Source organism: Oncorhynchus clarkii, chromosome 17 (genome assembly GCF_045791955.1).
Source record: "Oncorhynchus clarkii lewisi isolate Uvic-CL-2024 chromosome 17, UVic_Ocla_1.0, whole genome shotgun sequence".
Taxonomy (NCBI): Eukaryota; Metazoa; Chordata; class Actinopteri; order Salmoniformes; family Salmonidae; genus Oncorhynchus; species Oncorhynchus clarkii.
This window is the reverse complement of record NC_092163.1, coordinates 83,988,995-84,008,115: the sequence shown is the minus strand read 5'-3', so window position 1 is coordinate 84,008,115 and position 19,121 is coordinate 83,988,995. Positions and strand designations below refer to the sequence as shown.

Below are 19,121 nucleotides of genomic sequence, written 5' to 3'. Positions count from 1 at the left end.
GAAAGAGGTGTTTTATTAGCTAGAGAACATCGAATTCACTTATTTTTAACTATTGAAGGATACTCTAAACCTAGTTATCACGTTTCACAATGGATTTATTCATTACACTAAGGTAAGATGTGTTTTTAATTCTGGTGCCGCTCTGAAACTCAAGCTTGTTAGCTTGCTAGTTTAAGGGACGTCACACTGCTCGCTTAGCAGTACAACTTCCTCCCGATTCGGCCCAAACTTACCAGTCGGTGCCACACGAACAGCTAGCTATTTGCTGGCGCAAGTTGGGACATTTCAGGCTGAGAAGTAAGTTTCACACATCCCCATGTGCTACAGTCACTACTCAAATGTACTCAACAGTGCCCCCCAGCTGTAGATCCAGGTCATTGCACCACTGTGAAGGACTTGCTCCGAATACAACAGGTGTAAACCTTACTGTGAAATGCTGACTTACAAGCCCTTAACCAACAATGCAATATTCAAGAAATACAGTTAAGAAAAGATTTACTAAATAAACTAAAGCAAAAAAAAATATATATATATATATATATAAAATAAAAAGTAACAAGAAAATTGCATAAAAATAACAAGGCTATATGCAGGGGGTATCGGTACTGAGCCAATCTGTGGCGGTACAGGTTAGTCGAGGTCAGTTGTAAAGTGACTGTGCATAGATAATGTGCAGTGGGGGGAGGGTCAATGTAAACAGTCCCGATGGCCATTTGATGAATTGTTCAGCAGTCTTATGGCTTGGGGGTAGAAGCTGTTAAGGAGCCTTTTGTTCCTAGACTTGGTGCTCCGGTACCGCCCCGTAGCAGAGAGAACAGTCTATGACCATTTTTTGGGCCTTCCTCTGACATCGCCTAGTATATAGGTCCTGGATGTCAGGAAGCTTGGCCCCTGTGATGTTCTGCACAGCATCTGACGCACTACCCGGGTAGTGCCTTACAGTCAGATGCCGAGCTATTGCCTGGGCGGAGATGCAACCACTGCTTGCTTAGCAAGTACCACTTTCTCCCGATTTGGCCCAGACCTAGCACAAACTTGGGACCTCTGCCTTGCTAGCACACATGACTGCCTTCCTGAAGTGTCTTACCAGTTGGTGCAATTCGAAAAGTGAGCTATACACTGGCACAAGTGGGGACATTTTAGGCTGAGGAGTAAGTTTCACACATCCCCATGTGCAACACTAGCTCAAAGGATATTCAAGATTCCTTCATAGAAGCCTCTCGTCCTAGGTATAATTCTATGGACCTAATTCAGATAATGCTTGTAATAAAATGCTTAGCGCTTCAAGCCAGCTCCTCAACCCTCTCTCTTGCTCTCTCCCCACCTGTAAAATGTATGTCACATTTTGCAACATAAGCTACACTTCTCTGTCCATCATTCATGAGAACAACTAGCTTGCCTGCTCCATCTGCGCTGATTGGTGAAGTCATTTAATGAGCTAAAGGTACAAATTGGTTGATTTCACAGGTTAAAAAAGGAACAGAAAGGAGCAATATAAACCACTACTTTTGGGGGGTTAGATCCGGTTCAGAACTTTATTTTGTTGGTCAGAAACACAGGAACAGAACAAAAAAATTGTGGTTCTGTTCAAAACGAAACGATTGGGCAATAATTTCGGTTCCAACCCCTGCGAAGCCCATGTTGTCACAGACGCTATAATGGCACAGATACAAAGATGAGTTCTCTACCTATATCTATGGCCTGTTGTGCACTCGCGTATCTGCAATCTCATTGGCTAGAATGGTCCCACCTGATCTCGTCTCCTCCCGCCTGCTAGACATATTTGTGGACATCTATTGCCATTATTAGACTGGTCACTCGAATATCTTGTCAATATAATAGACAATCTTTGCCCGAACTAAAAAAGCAGACTATTTACGGGACGGGTGAACGTTCACAAACGCCCCTTCTTCCTTATATGGGTGTTCATTCCACCCAGTTTCCTTTTTTTTTATTTGATTATCCCCGCCTCTTTTCACTGAGTCAATTCGCCCCATTGCAGCCATTTTAATCTAGACTTCAGTTGCCAGTGGACTGAATGATGCTTGTTTAAGACCGTTGAAAGGTAAGGTTTTATCTAGATTTAAAAAATGTGCGTCTATTGGTAGCTGTCAGTGTTTCATCTAATGACATTTCCCTCCAATTCTGGGCTCCAATTTCGCGTTGAACGCAGAGAAAGCGTAAGGAAACACAAAATCGCATAGCAAACTGTGTTGCTTGATAACTGAGAGGGAAGTGTGTGTTAACGTCAGTCTACTAGTGACCCGGCTGTCGCTAGCTAGCTTTGTGTGAAGTCTAATTTACCTCTTATTACTGAGATTTTAATTTTAAAATACATTTGATTTTCTTTGTTTGTAGTTTATTGTAAACCCCTTTCTGTTCTTACTAAGTTTATTTGGTCATATTTACATTTAATATAAAACTAGCTAGTTTTTGGCTGGGAGTTACCAAAGGTTTTCATATGGAGGGGGGGGGGGGAATTTGTTCCTCCATACCACAAGGGGCGCCAATGTTGGGGTCGTTATGTGTAATAATTCACGACTCGTTACTTCTAAGAACAGTAATCCATTACGTTTAAGCCTAATTAATCCCCTACGCAGAACTAAACAAACTACATGCAAAAAGTACAATTTAGCTACGCAAAATGGCAATCCGCTGTAGTAGTTTAGCAAAAAATACAGAAATGTGAACAACTTCTCAATTTGTAACTCGGCAGAATTACGAAAGATCGTGTTCTTGCGTAATGGTATAAATTACATTTTAGGCCTACTTTCCATCGAAAGTAACTTGTTATATCACTGAAAAATGATCAATATTTAGATCTCACTGTTCAACTGTTGTGGGGGTGAGCCGCGCCCACTGCTTTCCTGTGCTACAACTGCTCCACCATAGAGGCTAAATGTGTAGTTTGTGTTTCGTAGTCTTTGTTTAGTACTAGGATGCTCACATTATAGCCTACTACCTTTTGTAAGAAGGCATCGCCTAGAATTTACCATAACACATTTTCACTGCACTTGACATTAGCGCTGTCAGGTCATTTTATATTTGTATACCCAATGATTATTGATGAAGACCATCATGTAAATAAAATAACCTAACCAATAAATGTATATTTTAAATGAACTTCAAGTCCACAAACTTGACCCAAAAGCAGCAAAGTAAAAGTAAGCCTGGTTTTCATGTAACGTCAACATCAGGAGAGGTGGGAGGAGGAAAAAGTACCGTTTCAGTATTATGTTGTGGAACAAACAGCTGATTGGTCAAAAAGATGACGCGTGTATTTTTGTATTTTTAAAAAAATATATAAAAACGTAATAACTTTGTTGCTCCTTATTTCAGCAAGGTGTTGTACTGACTCTTCGGTTGCCTAGGCAAAGCTCCCCCTCCTCCCTGCAGCACATGCAGTCAGGAGCGAAGGTGAGCAGAATTGGCTGTTAAAAAAAATATATACAAATGTTTAGTCTGTTTTGCTATTAGAATGATTATATTGGTGGCCGTGGTCATTTAGATAACCAATGAAGTCATCAAAAATTCCAAGACCGTCACAGCCCTACTTTGCGGTATACCACATTTTACTACTATACAGTGCCTTGCGAAAGTATTCACCCCCTTGGCATTTTTCTAATTTTGTTGCCTTACAACAACCCCCCCCAAAAAACATCGATTTTAATTTCAAGTTGTATCATTTGATTGACACAACATGCCTACCACTTTGAAGATGCACAGTATATTTTTATTGTGAAACAAACAAATAAGATTAAAAAAACAACTTGAGTGTACTATAACTATTCACCCACCAAAGTCAATACTTTGTAGAGACACCTTTTTCCAGCAATTACAGCTGCAAGTATCTTGGGGTATGTCTCTATAAACTTGGCACATCTAGCCACTGGGATTTTTTCCCATTCTTCAAGGCAAAACCGTTCCAGCTCCTTCAAGTTGGATGGGTTCCTGCTGGTGTACAGCAATCTTTAAGTCATACCACAGATTCTCAATTGGATTGAGGTCTGGGCTTTGACTAGGCCATTTCAAGACGTTTAAATGTTTCCTCTTAAACCACTCGAGTGTTGCTTTAGCAGTATGCTTAGGGTTACTGTCTGCTGGAAGGTGAACCTAAATCCCAGTCTCAAATCTCTGGAAGACTGGAACAGTTTCCCTCAAGAATTTCCCTGTATTTAGCACCATCCATCATTCCTTCAATTCTGATCAGTTTCCCTGCCGATGAAAAACATCCCCACAACATGATGCTACCACCACCATGCTTCACTCTGGGGATGGTGTTCTTGGCATAATGAGAGGTGTTGGGTTTGCGCCAGACATAGCGTTTTCCTTGATGGCCAAAAAGCTACATTTTAGTCTCGTCTGACCAGAGTACCTTATTCCATATGTTTGGGGAGATTCCTACATGCCTTCTGGCGAACACCAAATGTGTTTTCTTATTTTTTTCTTTAATCAATGGCTTTTTTCTGGCCACTCTTCCGTAAAGCCCAGCTCTGTGGCGTATTCAGCTTAAAGTGGTCCTATTGACCGATACTCAAATCTCCACTGTGGAGCTTTGCAGCTCCTTAAGAGTTATCTTTTGTCTCTTTGTTGCCTCTCTGATTAATGCCCTCCTTGCCTGGTCTTTGAGTTTTGGTGGGCGGCCCTCTCTTGGCAGGTTTGTTGTGGTGCCATATTCTTTCCATTTTTTAATAATGGATATAATGGTGCTCTGTGGGATGTTCAAAGTTTCTGACGTTTTTATAACCTAACCCTGATCTGTACTTCTCCACAACTCTGTCCCTGACCTGTTTAGAGAGGCTCCTTGGTCTTCATGGGGCCGCTTGCTTGGTGGTGTTGCAGACTCAGGATCTTTCAGAACAGGTGTGTGTGTATATACTGAGATCATGTGACAGATCATGTGACACTTAGATTGCACACAGGTGGACTTTAACTAATTATGTGACTTCTGAAGGTAATTGGTTGCACCAGATCTTATTTAGGGGCTTCATAGCAAAGCGGGTGAATACATATGTAAAGGGGGTGAATACATATGTAAAGGGGGTGAATATATATGTAAAGGGGGTGAATACATATGTAAAGGGGGTGAATACATATGTAAAGGGGGTGAATACATATGTAAAGGGGTGAATACATATGTAAAGGGGGTGAATACATATGTAAAGGGGGTGAATACATATGTAAAGGGGGTGAATACATATGTAAAGGGGGTGAATACATATGTAAAGGGGGTGAATACATATGTAAAGGGGGTGAATATATATGTAAAGGGGGTGAATATATATGTAAAGGGGGTGAATACATATGTAAAGGGGGTGAATACATATGTAAAGGGGGTGAATACATATGTAAAGGGGGTGAATACATATGTAAAGGGGGTGAATACATATGTAAAGGGGGTGAATACATATGTAAAGGGGGTGAATACATATGTAAAGGGGGTGAATACATATGTAAAGGGGGTGAATACATATGTAAAGGGGGTGAATACATATGTAAAGGGGGTGAATACATATGTAAAGGGGGTGAATACATATGTAAAGGGGGTGAATATATATGTAAAGGGGGTGAATACATATGTAAAGGGGGTGAATATATATGTAAAGGGGGTGAATACATATGTAAAGGGGGTGAATACATATGTAAAGGGGGTGAATACATATGTAAAGGGGGTGAATACATACGCACGCACCACTTTTCCATTTGTAATATTTTGGAATCGTTTGAAACATGTTTTTTCATTTCACCAGTTTGGACTATTTTGTGTTTGTCCATTACATGAAATCCAAATAAAAAAATCAATTTAAATTACAGGTTATAATGCAACAAAATAGGAAAAACACCAAGGGGGATGAATACTTTTTGCAAGGCACTGTACTAAACATTAGGAACACCTTCCTAATATTGAGTTGCACCCCCCCCTTTGCCCTCAGAACAGCCTTAATTCGTCAGGGCGTGGACTCGACAAGGTGTTGAAAGCATTTACAGGGATGTTAGTCCATGTTGACTCCAATGCTTCACACAGTTGTCAAGTTGGCTGGGAGGGCGTCGTAATGATATAAATCATTTAGCCAACTGAAAACAGTCCTTTTACCAGATGAACTAATGACGAGCAGTTGATTGTTATTAAAGAGAGTCCAGACGTGTTCGCCTAGGACATGTCTCTGAATGGCCGTATAAATCAGACAACACCCCCCCCCCCCCCCCCCCCCCCCCCAAGACCGGATATTTAATCTTGTTGTTTCTACTGAGCTCGACAGGCCCAACACTTGAGTTAGGGTTGGGCAGGGATTGTTTTCTCATTAACTAGGGTATGGTTAGGGATCGGGTAGGGATTGTTTTTTCATTAACTAGGTTAGGGATCGGGTATCACTGAATTTAACACTAACATTTAGGTTTAGCGGTATCCAGATTGCCATACCATTTTTTTAATACCGACCTAGTGCCATACTGAGATATTTGGTAATACCGGGACTGAACACAAGCGATGACATTTTCTATCCCCAGGTACATGTAAAATCCTAAAGATTATGCTAACAAGCACATTGCAGACATTTTTATACAGTCTGACCTAAGCTATTTGCAGAACAGACATCCCAGCTTAAAGTTATACAAGTAACTCAAAAATGCTACACAGTTTGCTGCAAAAAATAAATATTACACAGCAAGGCTCTAGATCCAGGAGGGGACTCTCTCTACTGTTAATAAGAAAGCGAAGCTTGATTTGTGGGAGAAACTAAGCTAGATCAGGGGTTCCCAAACTTTTCTCTCAGGGCCCCCTTCCAGCATTGGGGAATGCGCTGTCGCGTCTTTCTATGGGCTGTTCATGACACAAGCCGTTCACACCCTTCTTGTTGATGGAGGTCCCCATGGGTTCGCAAACTGCAGTGAGATTATTGTATGGGAGAATATACAAACACAGTTGAGATTTTGAAAAATAACATTTTACTGGTTTGTTTTCATTTTGATATGAGATGAAAATGTAATGAATTTATTTGTTTATATAAATGTACTGATTCTTAATGCAAGTGCTGTGTCAGATTTTTTACAAACTTTACAGAAAAAGCATAATCTGAGAAAGCCGCCATGTTGGGTAGTCAACATTATTCATAAATAGAATTAGAAATATTCACTTACCTTCGATGATCTTCATCAGAATGCACTCCCAGGAATCAAAGTTCCACAATAAATGCTTGTTTTGTTCGATAATGTCCATTTATGTCCAATAGCCTCTTTTGTTAGGGCGTTTGGTTAACAAATCCAAAATTGCGTTCAGGTCCAGTCGGACGAAAAGTTCAAAAAGTCATATTACAGGTCGAAGAAACTTGTCAAACTAAGTATAGAATCAATCTTTAGGATGTTTTTATCATAAATGTTCAATAATGTTCCAACCGGAGAATTCCATTGTCTGTAGAAAAGCAATCGAACGAGATACCCCTCTCATGTGAAAGCGCGTGACTGAGAACGAGGCTGCAGGCAGACCCCTTAGTCAAACAGCTCCCATCCGGCCCCTCTTCACAGTAGAAGCCTGAAACAACGTTCTAAAGACGGTTGACATCTAGTGGAAGCCTTAGGAAGTGCAACATAACCCATATCCCACTGTGAATTTGATAGGGGCTGAGCTGGAAAAACTACAAACCTCAGATTTCCCACTTCCTGTTTGGATTTTTTTTCTCCGGTTTTTGCCTGCCATATGAGTTCTGTTATACTCAGACATAATTCAAACAGTTTTAGAGACTTCAGAGTGTTTTCTATCCAATACTAATAATAATATGCATATATCAACATCTGGGGAAACAAGGCCTGATTTTCATAGCTGACTTTGAAAAGGCAGATAAATAAAGTATGACTGGAGTTTATATATAAATGCCTAGAACATTTCAATTTTGGAGAATCTCTTATAAAATGGGTTAAAGTCATGTAACCCTAAGTGTAAAATTGTAAATAATGTCTACTTCTCAACGTTTTAAACTCTCAAGAGGAGTAATACAAGGGTGTCCACTATCGGCATATCTATTTATATTGCCATCGAGATGTTAGCTGTTAAAATCAGCTCCAACAATATTCTTAAAGGATTAGAAATTCAGGGCTTAACACCATACAATGACCCCTTCAGCTCCACCGCCTCATAGAGGATCTAGATACTTTTTTCTAACCTCTCCGGATTACAACCAAATTATACATGCGTATTAGACAACAAAAAAAATACAACTTTGACATTACCATGTAGTTTACCAATACAATGGTCTGGTGGATTTACTCTGGATACATATCCCTAAATAAATACATTCTCACTCAATTCATTTTTATAGAAAGTTAGCAAAAAGAGAAGCTCTGGCTACCATGGAAAGGTAAATACCTGTCTATTTGTGGAAAAGTCACCTTGATTAACTCTTTAGTCATTTCCCATTTTACCTATTTGCTTATGGTTTTGCCTACACCTAGTGACCTGCTTTTATTCTTTTATGAGCAAAAAATATTCAATTTCATTCGGAATGGTAAGTCAGACAAAATTAAAATGTATTTATTAAATGTATTTATATAATTAAAATATGAATTCCGGGGGGCAGAAATGATTAAACATTAAAGCATTAGACCTCCCACTAAAGGCATCAGTCATACAGAAGTTATACTTAAATCCAAACTGGTTCTCTAGTAAGTTAGTAAGAATTTCTTAGTGCATGTTCAAGAAGGGCCTTTTCCCTTTATTCAGATTACAACCTCTCACTTTAGGTTATTTGAAAATGAAATAATCTCCAAAATATGGACATTTTATTTAAACCAGCCGTAGAAAGTTTAATCCACCAGAATAGGCAGAACCAATAATACAGCAAATATTATGATTTAAACTGAAATATACTTATCGATTTAAAAATGGTGGAATCTTTGTAAATGATATAATAAATAAGGCTGGTGGTGTTATGTCACACATGCAGCTAACACATAGATATGGAAATATCTGCTCTACCCAAAATGACAACCAACTAATTGCAGCATTACTGCAAAAAATGGAAGAGGCAAGTGGAAGGGGGAAAAAGTAAGGAACTTGTCTATCGGCCCTGCATTAAAGACCACAATTGGTTAAAGAAAATCTGATCAATAAAAAAAGTGCACCAATTTCATTTCAGGACCAAAAAATTGGCAGCCGTAACATATAGATTGAAAAAAAAAAATAGGGAAGAGATTTTCAATGTACTGATTATATGGCACATGGTTTATGAACTGATACGACGCCAGATTCAAGACTAAGATTTTTTTCAATTTAAATTACTATACAAAATTCTTGCAAAATTATAACCAATATGTTATATAAATGGCGGACACAACCTTCCCAACTCTGCAGTTTTTGCCTGCGAAGAGACAGTCATTAGATAATTTATTATGGTGCTGTCCATATGTAGCTGGTTTTTGGTCACAGGTCCAGGAATGGCTGAAGAATTGAAATGTGTACCTGGAGCTAACCCTGCAGATAGCACTATTGGGCGATCTGAAAAGTCATAGTTAATCAGTAATATAATACTTTGAGCAGAAATGAGTATCTTTAATTTTCAATCTGTAGAAACTGAGAATGGAATGGCTCAGAACTTTCAGATGGGAGGAGATGGGAGGAGCTGAATGGTGTTAAGAGACAGATGGGAGGGGTTGAATGGAGCTGAAGGGACTGGAGGGTGTTGAGAGATAGATGGGAGGGGTTGAATGGAGCTGAAGGGACTGGATGGTGTTGAGAGATAGATGGGAGGGGTTGAATGGAGCTGAAGGGACTGGATGGTGTTGAGATAGATGGGAGGGGTTGAATGGAGCTGAAGGGACTGGATGGTGTTGAGAGATCGATGGGAGGGGTTGAATGGAGCTGAAGGGACTGGATGGTGTTGAGATAGATGGGAGGGGTTGAATGGAGCTGAAGGGACTGGATGGTGTTGAGAGATCGATGGGAGGGGTTGAATGGGGCTGAAGGGACTGGATGGTGTTGAGAGACAGATGGGAGGGGTTGAATGGAGCTGAAGGGACTGGATGGTGTTAAGAGATAGATGGGAGGAGCTGAATGGTGTTAAGAGACAGATGGGAGGGGTTGAATGGAGCTGAAGGGACTGGAGGGTGTTGAGATAGATGGGAGGGGTTGAATGGAGCTGAAGGGACTGGATGGTGTTGAGAGATAGATGGGAGGGGTTGAATGGAGCTGAAGGGACTGGATGGTGTTAAGAGATAGATGGGAGGGGTTGAATGGAGCTGAAGGGACTGGATGGTGTTGAGAGATGGATGGGAGGGGTTGAATGGAGCTGAAGGGACTGGATGGTGTTGAGATAGATGGGAGGGGTTGAATGGAGCTGAAGGGACTGGATGGTGTTGAGAGATCGATGGGAGGGGTTGAATGGGGCTGAAGGGACTGGATGGTGTTGAGAGACAGATGAGAGGGGTTGAATGGAGCTGAAGGGACTGGATGGTGTTGAGAGATAGATGGGAGGGGTTGAATGGGGCTGAAGGGACTGGATGGTGTTGAGAGATAGATGGGAGGGGTTGAATGGAGCTGAAGGGACTGGATGGTGTTGCGAGATAGATGGGAGGGGTTGAATGGAGCTGATGGTGTTGAGAGATAGATGGGAGGGGTTGAATGGGGGCTGAAGGGACTGGATGGTGTTGAGAGATAGATGGGAGGGGTTGAATGGAGCTGAAGGGACTGGATGGTGTTGAGAGATAGATGGGAGGGGTTGAATGGAGCTGAAGGGACTGGATGGTGTTGAGATAGATGGGAGGGGTTGAATGGAGCTGAAGGGACTGGATGGTGTTGAGATAGATGGGAGGGGTTGAATGGAGCTGAAGGGACTGGATGGTGTTGAGAGATAGATGGGAGGGGTTGAATGGGGCTGAAGGGACTGGATGGTGTTGAGAGATAGATGGGAGGGGTTGAATGGAGCTGAAGGGACTGGATGGTGTTGAGAGATAGATGGGAGGGGTTGAATGGAGCTGAAGGGACTGGATGGTGTTGAGAGATAGATGGGAGGGGTTGAATGGGGCTGAAGGGACTGGATGGTGTTGAGAGACAGATGGGAGGGGTTGAATGGAGCTGAAGGGACTGGATGGTGTTGAGAGATAGATGGGAGGGGTTGAATGGAGCTGAAGGGACTGGATGGTGTTGAGAGATAGATGGGAGGGGTTGAATGGAGCTGAAGGGACTGGATGGTGTTGAGAGATAGATGGGAGGGGTTGAATGGAGCTGAAGGGACTGGATGGTGTTGAGAGATAGATGGGAGGGGTTGAATGGAGCTGAAGGGACTGGATGGTGTTGAGAGATAGATGGGAGGGGTTGAATGGAGCTGAAGGGACTGGATGGTGTTGAGAGATAGATGGGAGGGGTTGAATGGAGCTGAAGGGACTGGATGGTGTTGAGAGATAGATGGGAGGGGTTGAATGGAGCTGAATGGACTGGATGGTGTTGAGAGATAGATGGGAGGGGTTGAATAAAGCTGAAGGGTGGGACTATAATAACCAAGATGACTAAATATACTGTGTCCATAAAATGCATATAGGTTCAGAACCTTTAACAGAACATTTAAAAAAATACATGGAAAATGTAGAAATCGAACTGGATTGACATCAGAAATGGAGGAAGGCCAGGACTTAAAACAAACAAAATATAACTATTCTAAAATAGTCAGTAAAATGTATATAGTACGTATAAACTGGAAGTAGAAGCCCAAGTGTTCATTTAGTTTATTCCAATTAGGGGAGCGGTGGTAGTAGAATATAATAAAGGACAATGTAAATGTTTATCAATTTTAGAATTAGGCTGTAACCTAACAAAATGTGGAAAAAGTCAAGGGGTCTGAATACTTTCCAAAGGAACTATCGGAACATGCATACATAGTGTCTTTGGAAAGTATTCAGACCCCTTGACTTTTTCCACATTTTGTTATGTTACAGCCTAATTCTAAAATTGATTAAATAATGTATTCCCTTATCAATCTACACACAATACCCCATAATGACAAAGCAAAAACAGGTTTGTAGAAATGTTTGCTAATTTCAACAACAAAAATATCACATTTGTGTAAGTATTCAGACCCTTTTAATCAGTACTTTGTTGAAGCACCTTTGGCAGTGATTACAGCCTCCAGTCTTCTTGGGTATGACACTACAAGATCCTCTCAAGCTCTGTCAGGTTGCATGGGGAGCGTCACTGCACAGCTATTTTCAGGTCTCTCCAGAGATGTTCGATCAGGTTCAAGTCCAGGCTCTGGCTGGGCCACTCATGGACATTCAGAGACTTGTCCCGAAGCCACTCCTGCGTTGTCTTGGCTGTGAGCTTAGGGTCGTTGTCCTGTTCAAGGTGAACCTTCACCCCAGTCGGAGGTCCTGAGCGCTCTGGAGAAGGTTTTAATCAAGGATCTCTTTTGTACTTTGCTTCGTTCATCTTACCCTCGATCCTGACTAGCCTCCCAGTCTTTTCCGCTGAAAAACATTCCCACAGCATGATGCTGCAACCACCATGCCTCACCGTAAGGATGGTGCCAGGTTTCCTGCAGACGTGACCCTTGGCATTCAGGCCAAAGAGTTCAATCTTGGTTTCATCAGACCACAGAATCTTGTTTCTCATGGTCTGAGACAATTTAGGTGCCTTTTAGCAAACTACAAGCTGGCTGTCATGTGCCTTTTTTACTGAGGAATTGCTTTCGTCTGGTCACTCTATCATAAAGGCCTGATTGGTGGAGTGCTGCAGAGATGGTCCTTCTGGAAGTTTCTCCCATCTCCACAAACCATCGGGTTCTTGGTCACCTCCCTGACCAAGGCCCTTCTCCTCCGGTTGCTCAGTTTGGCCGGGCAGCTCTGGGAAGAGTCTTAGTAGTTCCAAACTTCTAACATTTAAGAATTATGGAGGTCACTGTTTTGGTACCCTTCCCCAGATCTGTGCCTCGACACAATCCTGTCTCGGGTGGTCTACAGAGAATTCCTTTGACCTCATGGCTTTGTTTTTCCTCTGACATGTACTGTCAACTGTGGGACCTTGTATAGACAGGTGTGTGCCTTTCCAAATCATGTCCAATCATTTGAATTTGCCACAGGTGGACTTCTCAAGGATGATCAATGGAAACCGGATTCACCTGAGCTCAATTCCAAGTCTCATAACAAAAGGACTGAATACTTATGTGAATAAGGTATATATTTAAAAAAAACTAATAATAATATTACCAAATGTGGAAATTTCTTAAGCTATTTTGGCTTTGTCATTAGGGGGTGTTGTGTGTAGATTGCTGAGGATTTTTTTTTTATGTAATAATTTTTAGAATAAAATGTGGAAAAGTCAAGGGGGTCTGAATACTTTCAGACGGCACTGTGTATCTGTATTTATACATCCCATCACATACAGTACCAGTCAACATTTTGGACACGACTACTCATTCAAGGGTTTTTCGTCATTTTTACAATTTTCTATATTGTAGAATAATAGTGAAGACATCAAAACTATGAAATAACACATGGAATCATGTAGTAACCAAAAAAGTTTTAAACAAATCAAAATATATTAGTAGCCACCCTTTGCCTTGTTGACAGCTATGTACACTCTTGGCATTCCAGCTCTACCTGGAATGCTTTTCCAACAGTCTTGAAGGAGTTCACATATATGCTGACCACTTGTTGGCTGCTTTTCCTTCACTCTGTGGTCCAACTCATCCCAAACCATCTCAATTGGGTTGAGGTCAGGTGATTGTGGAGGCCACGTCATCTGATGCAGCACTCCATCACTCTGTCTTGGTCAAATAGCCCTTACACAGCTTGGAGTTGTGTCGGGTCATTGTCCTGTTGAAAAACAAATGATAGTCCCACTTGATGCAGAATGCTGTGGTAGCGACGCTTGTTAAGTGTGCCTTAATTCATTTGAATTCAACTGACAGTGTCACCAGCAAAGCAACATCACACCTCCTCTATGCTTCATGGTGGGAACCACACATGTGGAGATCATCTGTTCACCTACTCTGCTTCTCACAAAGACATGGCCAAAAATCTCCAATTTGGAATCATCACAAAGGACAGATTTCCACTGGTCTAATGTCCATTGCTTTTGTTTCTTGGCCCAAGCAAGTCTCTTCTTATTGGTGTCCTTTAGTAGTGGTTTCTTTACAGCAATTTGACCATGAAGGCCTGATTCACACAGTCTCCTCTGAACAGTTGATGTTGAGATGTGTCTGTTACTTGAACTCTGAAGCATTTATTTGGGCTGCATTTTCTGAGGCTGGTAACTAACTTATCCTCTGCAGCAGAGGTAACTCGGGGTCTTCCTTTCCTGTGGCGGTCCTCATGAGAGCCAGTTTCATCACAGCAGAGGTAACTCGGGGTCTTCCTTTCCTGTGGCGGTCCTCATGAGAGCCAGTTTCACAACGCTTGATGGTTTTTGCAACTGCATTTGAAGAAACATTTAAAGTTCTTGAAATGTTCCGGATTGACAGACCTTCATGTCTTAAAGTAATGATGGACTGTTTCTATTAGCTTATTTGAGCTGTTCTTGACATAATATGGACTTGGTCTTTCACCAAATATGGGTATCTTCTGTATACCAGCCCTACCTTGTCACAACAAAAATTATTTGGCTCAAACGCATTAAGAAGGAAAGAAATTCCACAAGTTAACTTTTTAACAAGGCACACCTGCCAATTTAAATGCATTCCAGGTGACTACCTCGTGTATCTGGTTGAGAATGTCAAGTGTGCAAAGATATCAATGTAAAGGGTGGCTACTTAGAAGAATGTCAAATATAAAATATATATTAATTTAACACATTGTTTTTTGTCAGGCAAGTCGGGAGTATTTTTCACTTGCCTGAAGATTATGATCACTTGCCCGTAAATTATTATGATTAGCTATTTACATGCAGAAATGCCAAATACAATATTGCCTTCCTTTCAGGGGAGGAACCAGAAAGAAAGACCAGTTCTGGATTCTTGGTATTTTGGTTGACTGTATGGAAGAAGAAAAAAAATCAGAGCAAGCTCAACTTGCTCAACTGCCATACATTGTCGGTCTTTCACTTACAATACTGGGGAACCAGAAAGATCAGCTTTAGGCTACTGTAATTCTTTGCAGTTGGTTTGTTTACTCCCCCCCCATGCTCAACTTGCATGACTGCTCAGTTTACTTTGCTCAGGCAATAAGGCAACCCTTTGTGTCAATCCCTGTTTGAAATGTTATATCAACTTGCTAATTGGTTGCATTTGAGAATGTTAAGTACTCATTGGTAACCGAATACAAACCTTGACGGAGTACTTGTGCCCATCCCTACTAGCTAAACAATTAAGTTATTTATGGCTAGTTAGCTATAGCACCGCTCTTTGCAAGCAAACTGCAAAGCCACCTCTGCTTATGTTTAGCCTACATTACACTTTCCAAGTGTGACGATATAGCTATTTCGTACATGTTTGTGCAGATAGTCACATTGTTTCTTTCTTTTGCAATTGAAATAAGTGCTTGAATTCAGTCCCAACCCATAGAAGTGATCCCATTTAGGTACCCTTTCCAGCCTACAGCAGTAAGCATGCATTAGTTTTTAGTTTGTCTTCTCGACTATTATTTTTTATTGGAAACTGCTACTCTCAATTCTCTCAACAGGGTGAAAAGCAAGACAGACTTCGGGAGCTCTCAAACATTTTACCTCAAGGCAGATGTCATGAATTACACAGACCCGGTTGTGGAGAAGGCCGTCAACTCCTGGTCCAGAATCGCCTCGGCTGGACAGACTGTCCTTCTAGAGGCATTACAGATCCTCAACCCCATGTCAAAGGATCTCTCGGACACCGAGGAACTAGTAACCTTTCTCCAAGGGCTTAAAGAAGAAGGCCACAAGCCCACAGTGCTACGAAGCAAAGATGTTTATGGATATAGATCCTGTACAGCCAGAACACTACCAGAAGAGATGTGCTGTACAGACACGACTAGCAAGGGCTCAAGGACAGGCAAGAAGAGGGGAAGGAAGAAGAAGAAGGAGTCCAACAAGTACGCATCGTGGACTACTAGTGCATCAGAATCTCACAAAGGATCTGTCTTTTCCCGACCTCCGGTTATGACTATTGAACCTCCACTGATACAGCAATGTCTGAAACTAACAAACATTACAGGTTTGACGAGAGGCCACACCGCGAGACTACAGATTCACTCTCAACTTTCAGGGATACCGTTGCAGAACATGGGTAGAACACCAAAAGCAGTGGCATTGGTCGGTCAAAGGTATCATCCCTCCTGTCCGGAATGGAACGGGGCCCTTATCGGAGACTCCGCCCCAGTGATGTATCAAAACGGCCGAGGAGTTTACAACTACAAGATTGACGTGTCAAACCACAGACGGTCCTGGAGGGACGACCAGTCTCTGTGGGTGATGAACAATCAGGAGGAGTGTCGTCTGGATGAGAACAGCCTGCGGTGGAAGGTGGTCAAAGTGGACGACTGCATCACAGTGGAGGAACTGAGGAGGAAGGCCCAGAGGATCCTGCAGGTGAACCTGTCCCCTGTGATACAGATACGACCGCTATATGAAACTGTAGCAGAATACCAGCGTGATATCTCCAGTGACTTCTTGGTTTAGGCTAGCGTTCATTTTGCAGCACGGCTTGACTGAGCACGCTGAGGTTTGACTTTTTACTGTTGAAGCCAGAAGGGGAACATTACGTCGGCATCGTCTGACTACAGTAAAGTACGTTTCTTGTATTGTGCAACGACGGGATGATGTCATGGATCTAACGTGTCAACAGGACTGAAGAAACTGACGTGTCACGGAAGTTACACACGGTGGTGCTTGAAAGACACTCCATAGACCTTACAGTGCAGAATGGTGCACATTTAGTTGATTTTTTTACGAGCTTCTGTTTTGTACCTTGAGGATGGACTGATGGATTTGGTAAACGGTGTCACTGTAGGACCACTTTTTTCTTGCAAGAACAAAAATAAAATGTTTACCCTATTTGGTCTAGCCTACACGACAGTTTGCTGATTTTGGTCACCTGAAATGAATGTGCAAGACTTCTCTTGATTTAGCTCTTCCTGTTGTCACTGACTCATTTGATTGCCATTTTTATCTACTTTTGTGTAGTCTAGACTGTTTCATTGAGTTTAAACTGACGGCCTCAGATTTATTCTGTGTTTTCTGAATGTAAGCACTTGAATCGTAGCAATTCCATTGCAGGACTAAGTTTAAATGGCCTTATTCTTTTTAACTAAAATAAATAGTATTTTTGTAGTGGCTTTTTTTTTTTATATATATAATTATATTTTCTCTGGGCAAAGCATTTAATAGCATCATCAACCACCCTCTTCATCTTTGAAGTATTTTATTGAACCTGGATTGCAGAATTATTCCAAACTTTTGAAAATTGGAAACATGGAACAGATATTAGTTTTAGATCGGACGCTAACTTTGCATCGGTGCTAACTGGGAACCAGCTAAATCTGGCCATTTGTGAAGAAGTTGAAACAAAGTGTTTTGTGATCCATCTTTCATCATTAGTTTAGTTGAATGGTTGCAGATGTGTTGTTTCCATGACTTATTTTAAGTTTGGTATTGAACATGTTGTATTGTAGTGGCACAGTCCATCAAGGGTAGCCTACTTCACGGGTCCTGTCCCAAATGGCACCCTTTTCCCTTTATAGTGCACTACTTTTGAACCGGGTCCCATAGGGTTCTGGTCAAATGTAATGGACTGAATAGGGTGCCATTTGGGATACATCCATAATTGTGGTTTAGCAACTCTTTAGTGTTTTTTTTTTTGTTGGCTTGCTGCGTCTTCATCTGGATTTAATTTAACATTTTCACCATCCCAGAAGTTGTAGAACAAAAGTACAGTCAAATTAAGGAATGGGTTAAGTTTAAGGTTTTTGTTAGGTCGGGTTTAATGTTAGGGAAAGTAAAGTGTTCAAATGTTTTGAATCATGTTGTGGCCCAAAAATCAGGGCCTTAAGTTGATCCTTTGTTGCCATATGTTGAAAATATTGTAAATGTTACTGAATGGTTGTGTTCAGGCCAGGGAACAACCAGTCATTGCGATTGCCAAAGGCGTTCTTCGAGAAAATGACAGATTACTATGGCTGTAAAATGTTTTTTTGTGTGTTTTTTTTTCCAGCCAATCTTAATTTCAGTGTACCGGTATAAAATGACTAAATGAAGTTGCCATGTTATTTTGAACTAGGGTATGTATGTATGTATGTATGTATGTATGTATGTACAATATGTCAGGGGTTTTATACAACACTTATTTGCAGCAAATACATTTTTCACGGGATCTTTAAAGCCTAATTTATACCTAATGCAAGTATGCAACGCAAGAACGTAATTATCTACTCAAAATGGCGATCCTGCATAGTTTCGAATTACACAAACATGTGCAGCCCTGCAATTTGTATGTACGCAGAATGGCCATTTTGCTTAGATAATTGTGTTATTTGCGTTGCACTCTTGTGTCTTGTATAGATAAGTACTCTTGTCACATGACACAGTGCTGCAGTTTCTCAACCAACCGTGTGTCTCCCAGATGTGTCCGATTTGTTGCAGTTGGTTGAAATTTGCTGAACAAAACTGTACAGTGTGTGTGTTGGATTACATTTTCAGAAATTGCTCAATAAAATGAATCTAAAAAAGGCATTTGAATGAGATACCCAAGGGTGTGGAGTCTACTTCTCCAAGGGTGTGGAGTCTACTTCTCCAAGGGTGTGGAGTCTACTTCTCCAAGGGTGTGGAGTCTACTTCTCCAAGGGTGTGGAGTCTACTTCTCCAAGGGTGTGGAGTCTACTTCTCCAAGGGTGTGGAGTCTAATTCTACGTACCATCAATACTTGACTTCCTTTCAGACTTCCTTGGTCAAGTATATCATATGTCAAATACTGGAGCTGCACTTGATTTAGTTTGCCCAGTCCAATGGAACCAACAGTGGTGTAAAACTACTATACCATTTATATTAACTTTAACTATATTCCTTTCTATTTTATTTAACCAGGTAGGCCAGTTGAGACAAGTTCTCATTTACAACTGCGACCTGGCCAAGATAAAGCAGTGCGACACAGAGTTACACATGGGTTAAACACACATACAGTCAATAACACAACAGAAAAGTCTGTATACAGTGTGTGTGCAAATGAGTTAAGGCAAGA

The 19,121-nt window shown here is 41.3% G+C and overlaps 1 protein-coding gene across 1 annotated transcript; it reads left to right on the top strand.

The window, feature by feature from the left end:
- Nucleotides 1–1,995: 1,995 nt before the first annotated feature.
- On the top strand, nt 1,996–18,625 carry LOC139369959 (uncharacterized). Its single transcript, XM_071109243.1, has 2 exons — nt 1,996–2,065; nt 15,598–18,625. Exon 2 carries the CDS (start codon nt 15,656–15,658, stop codon nt 16,565–16,567), a length of 912 nt encoding a protein of 303 aa, XP_070965344.1. The 5' UTR covers nt 1,996–2,065; nt 15,598–15,655; the 3' UTR covers nt 16,568–18,625.
- Nucleotides 18,626–19,121: the final 496 nt, after the last annotated feature.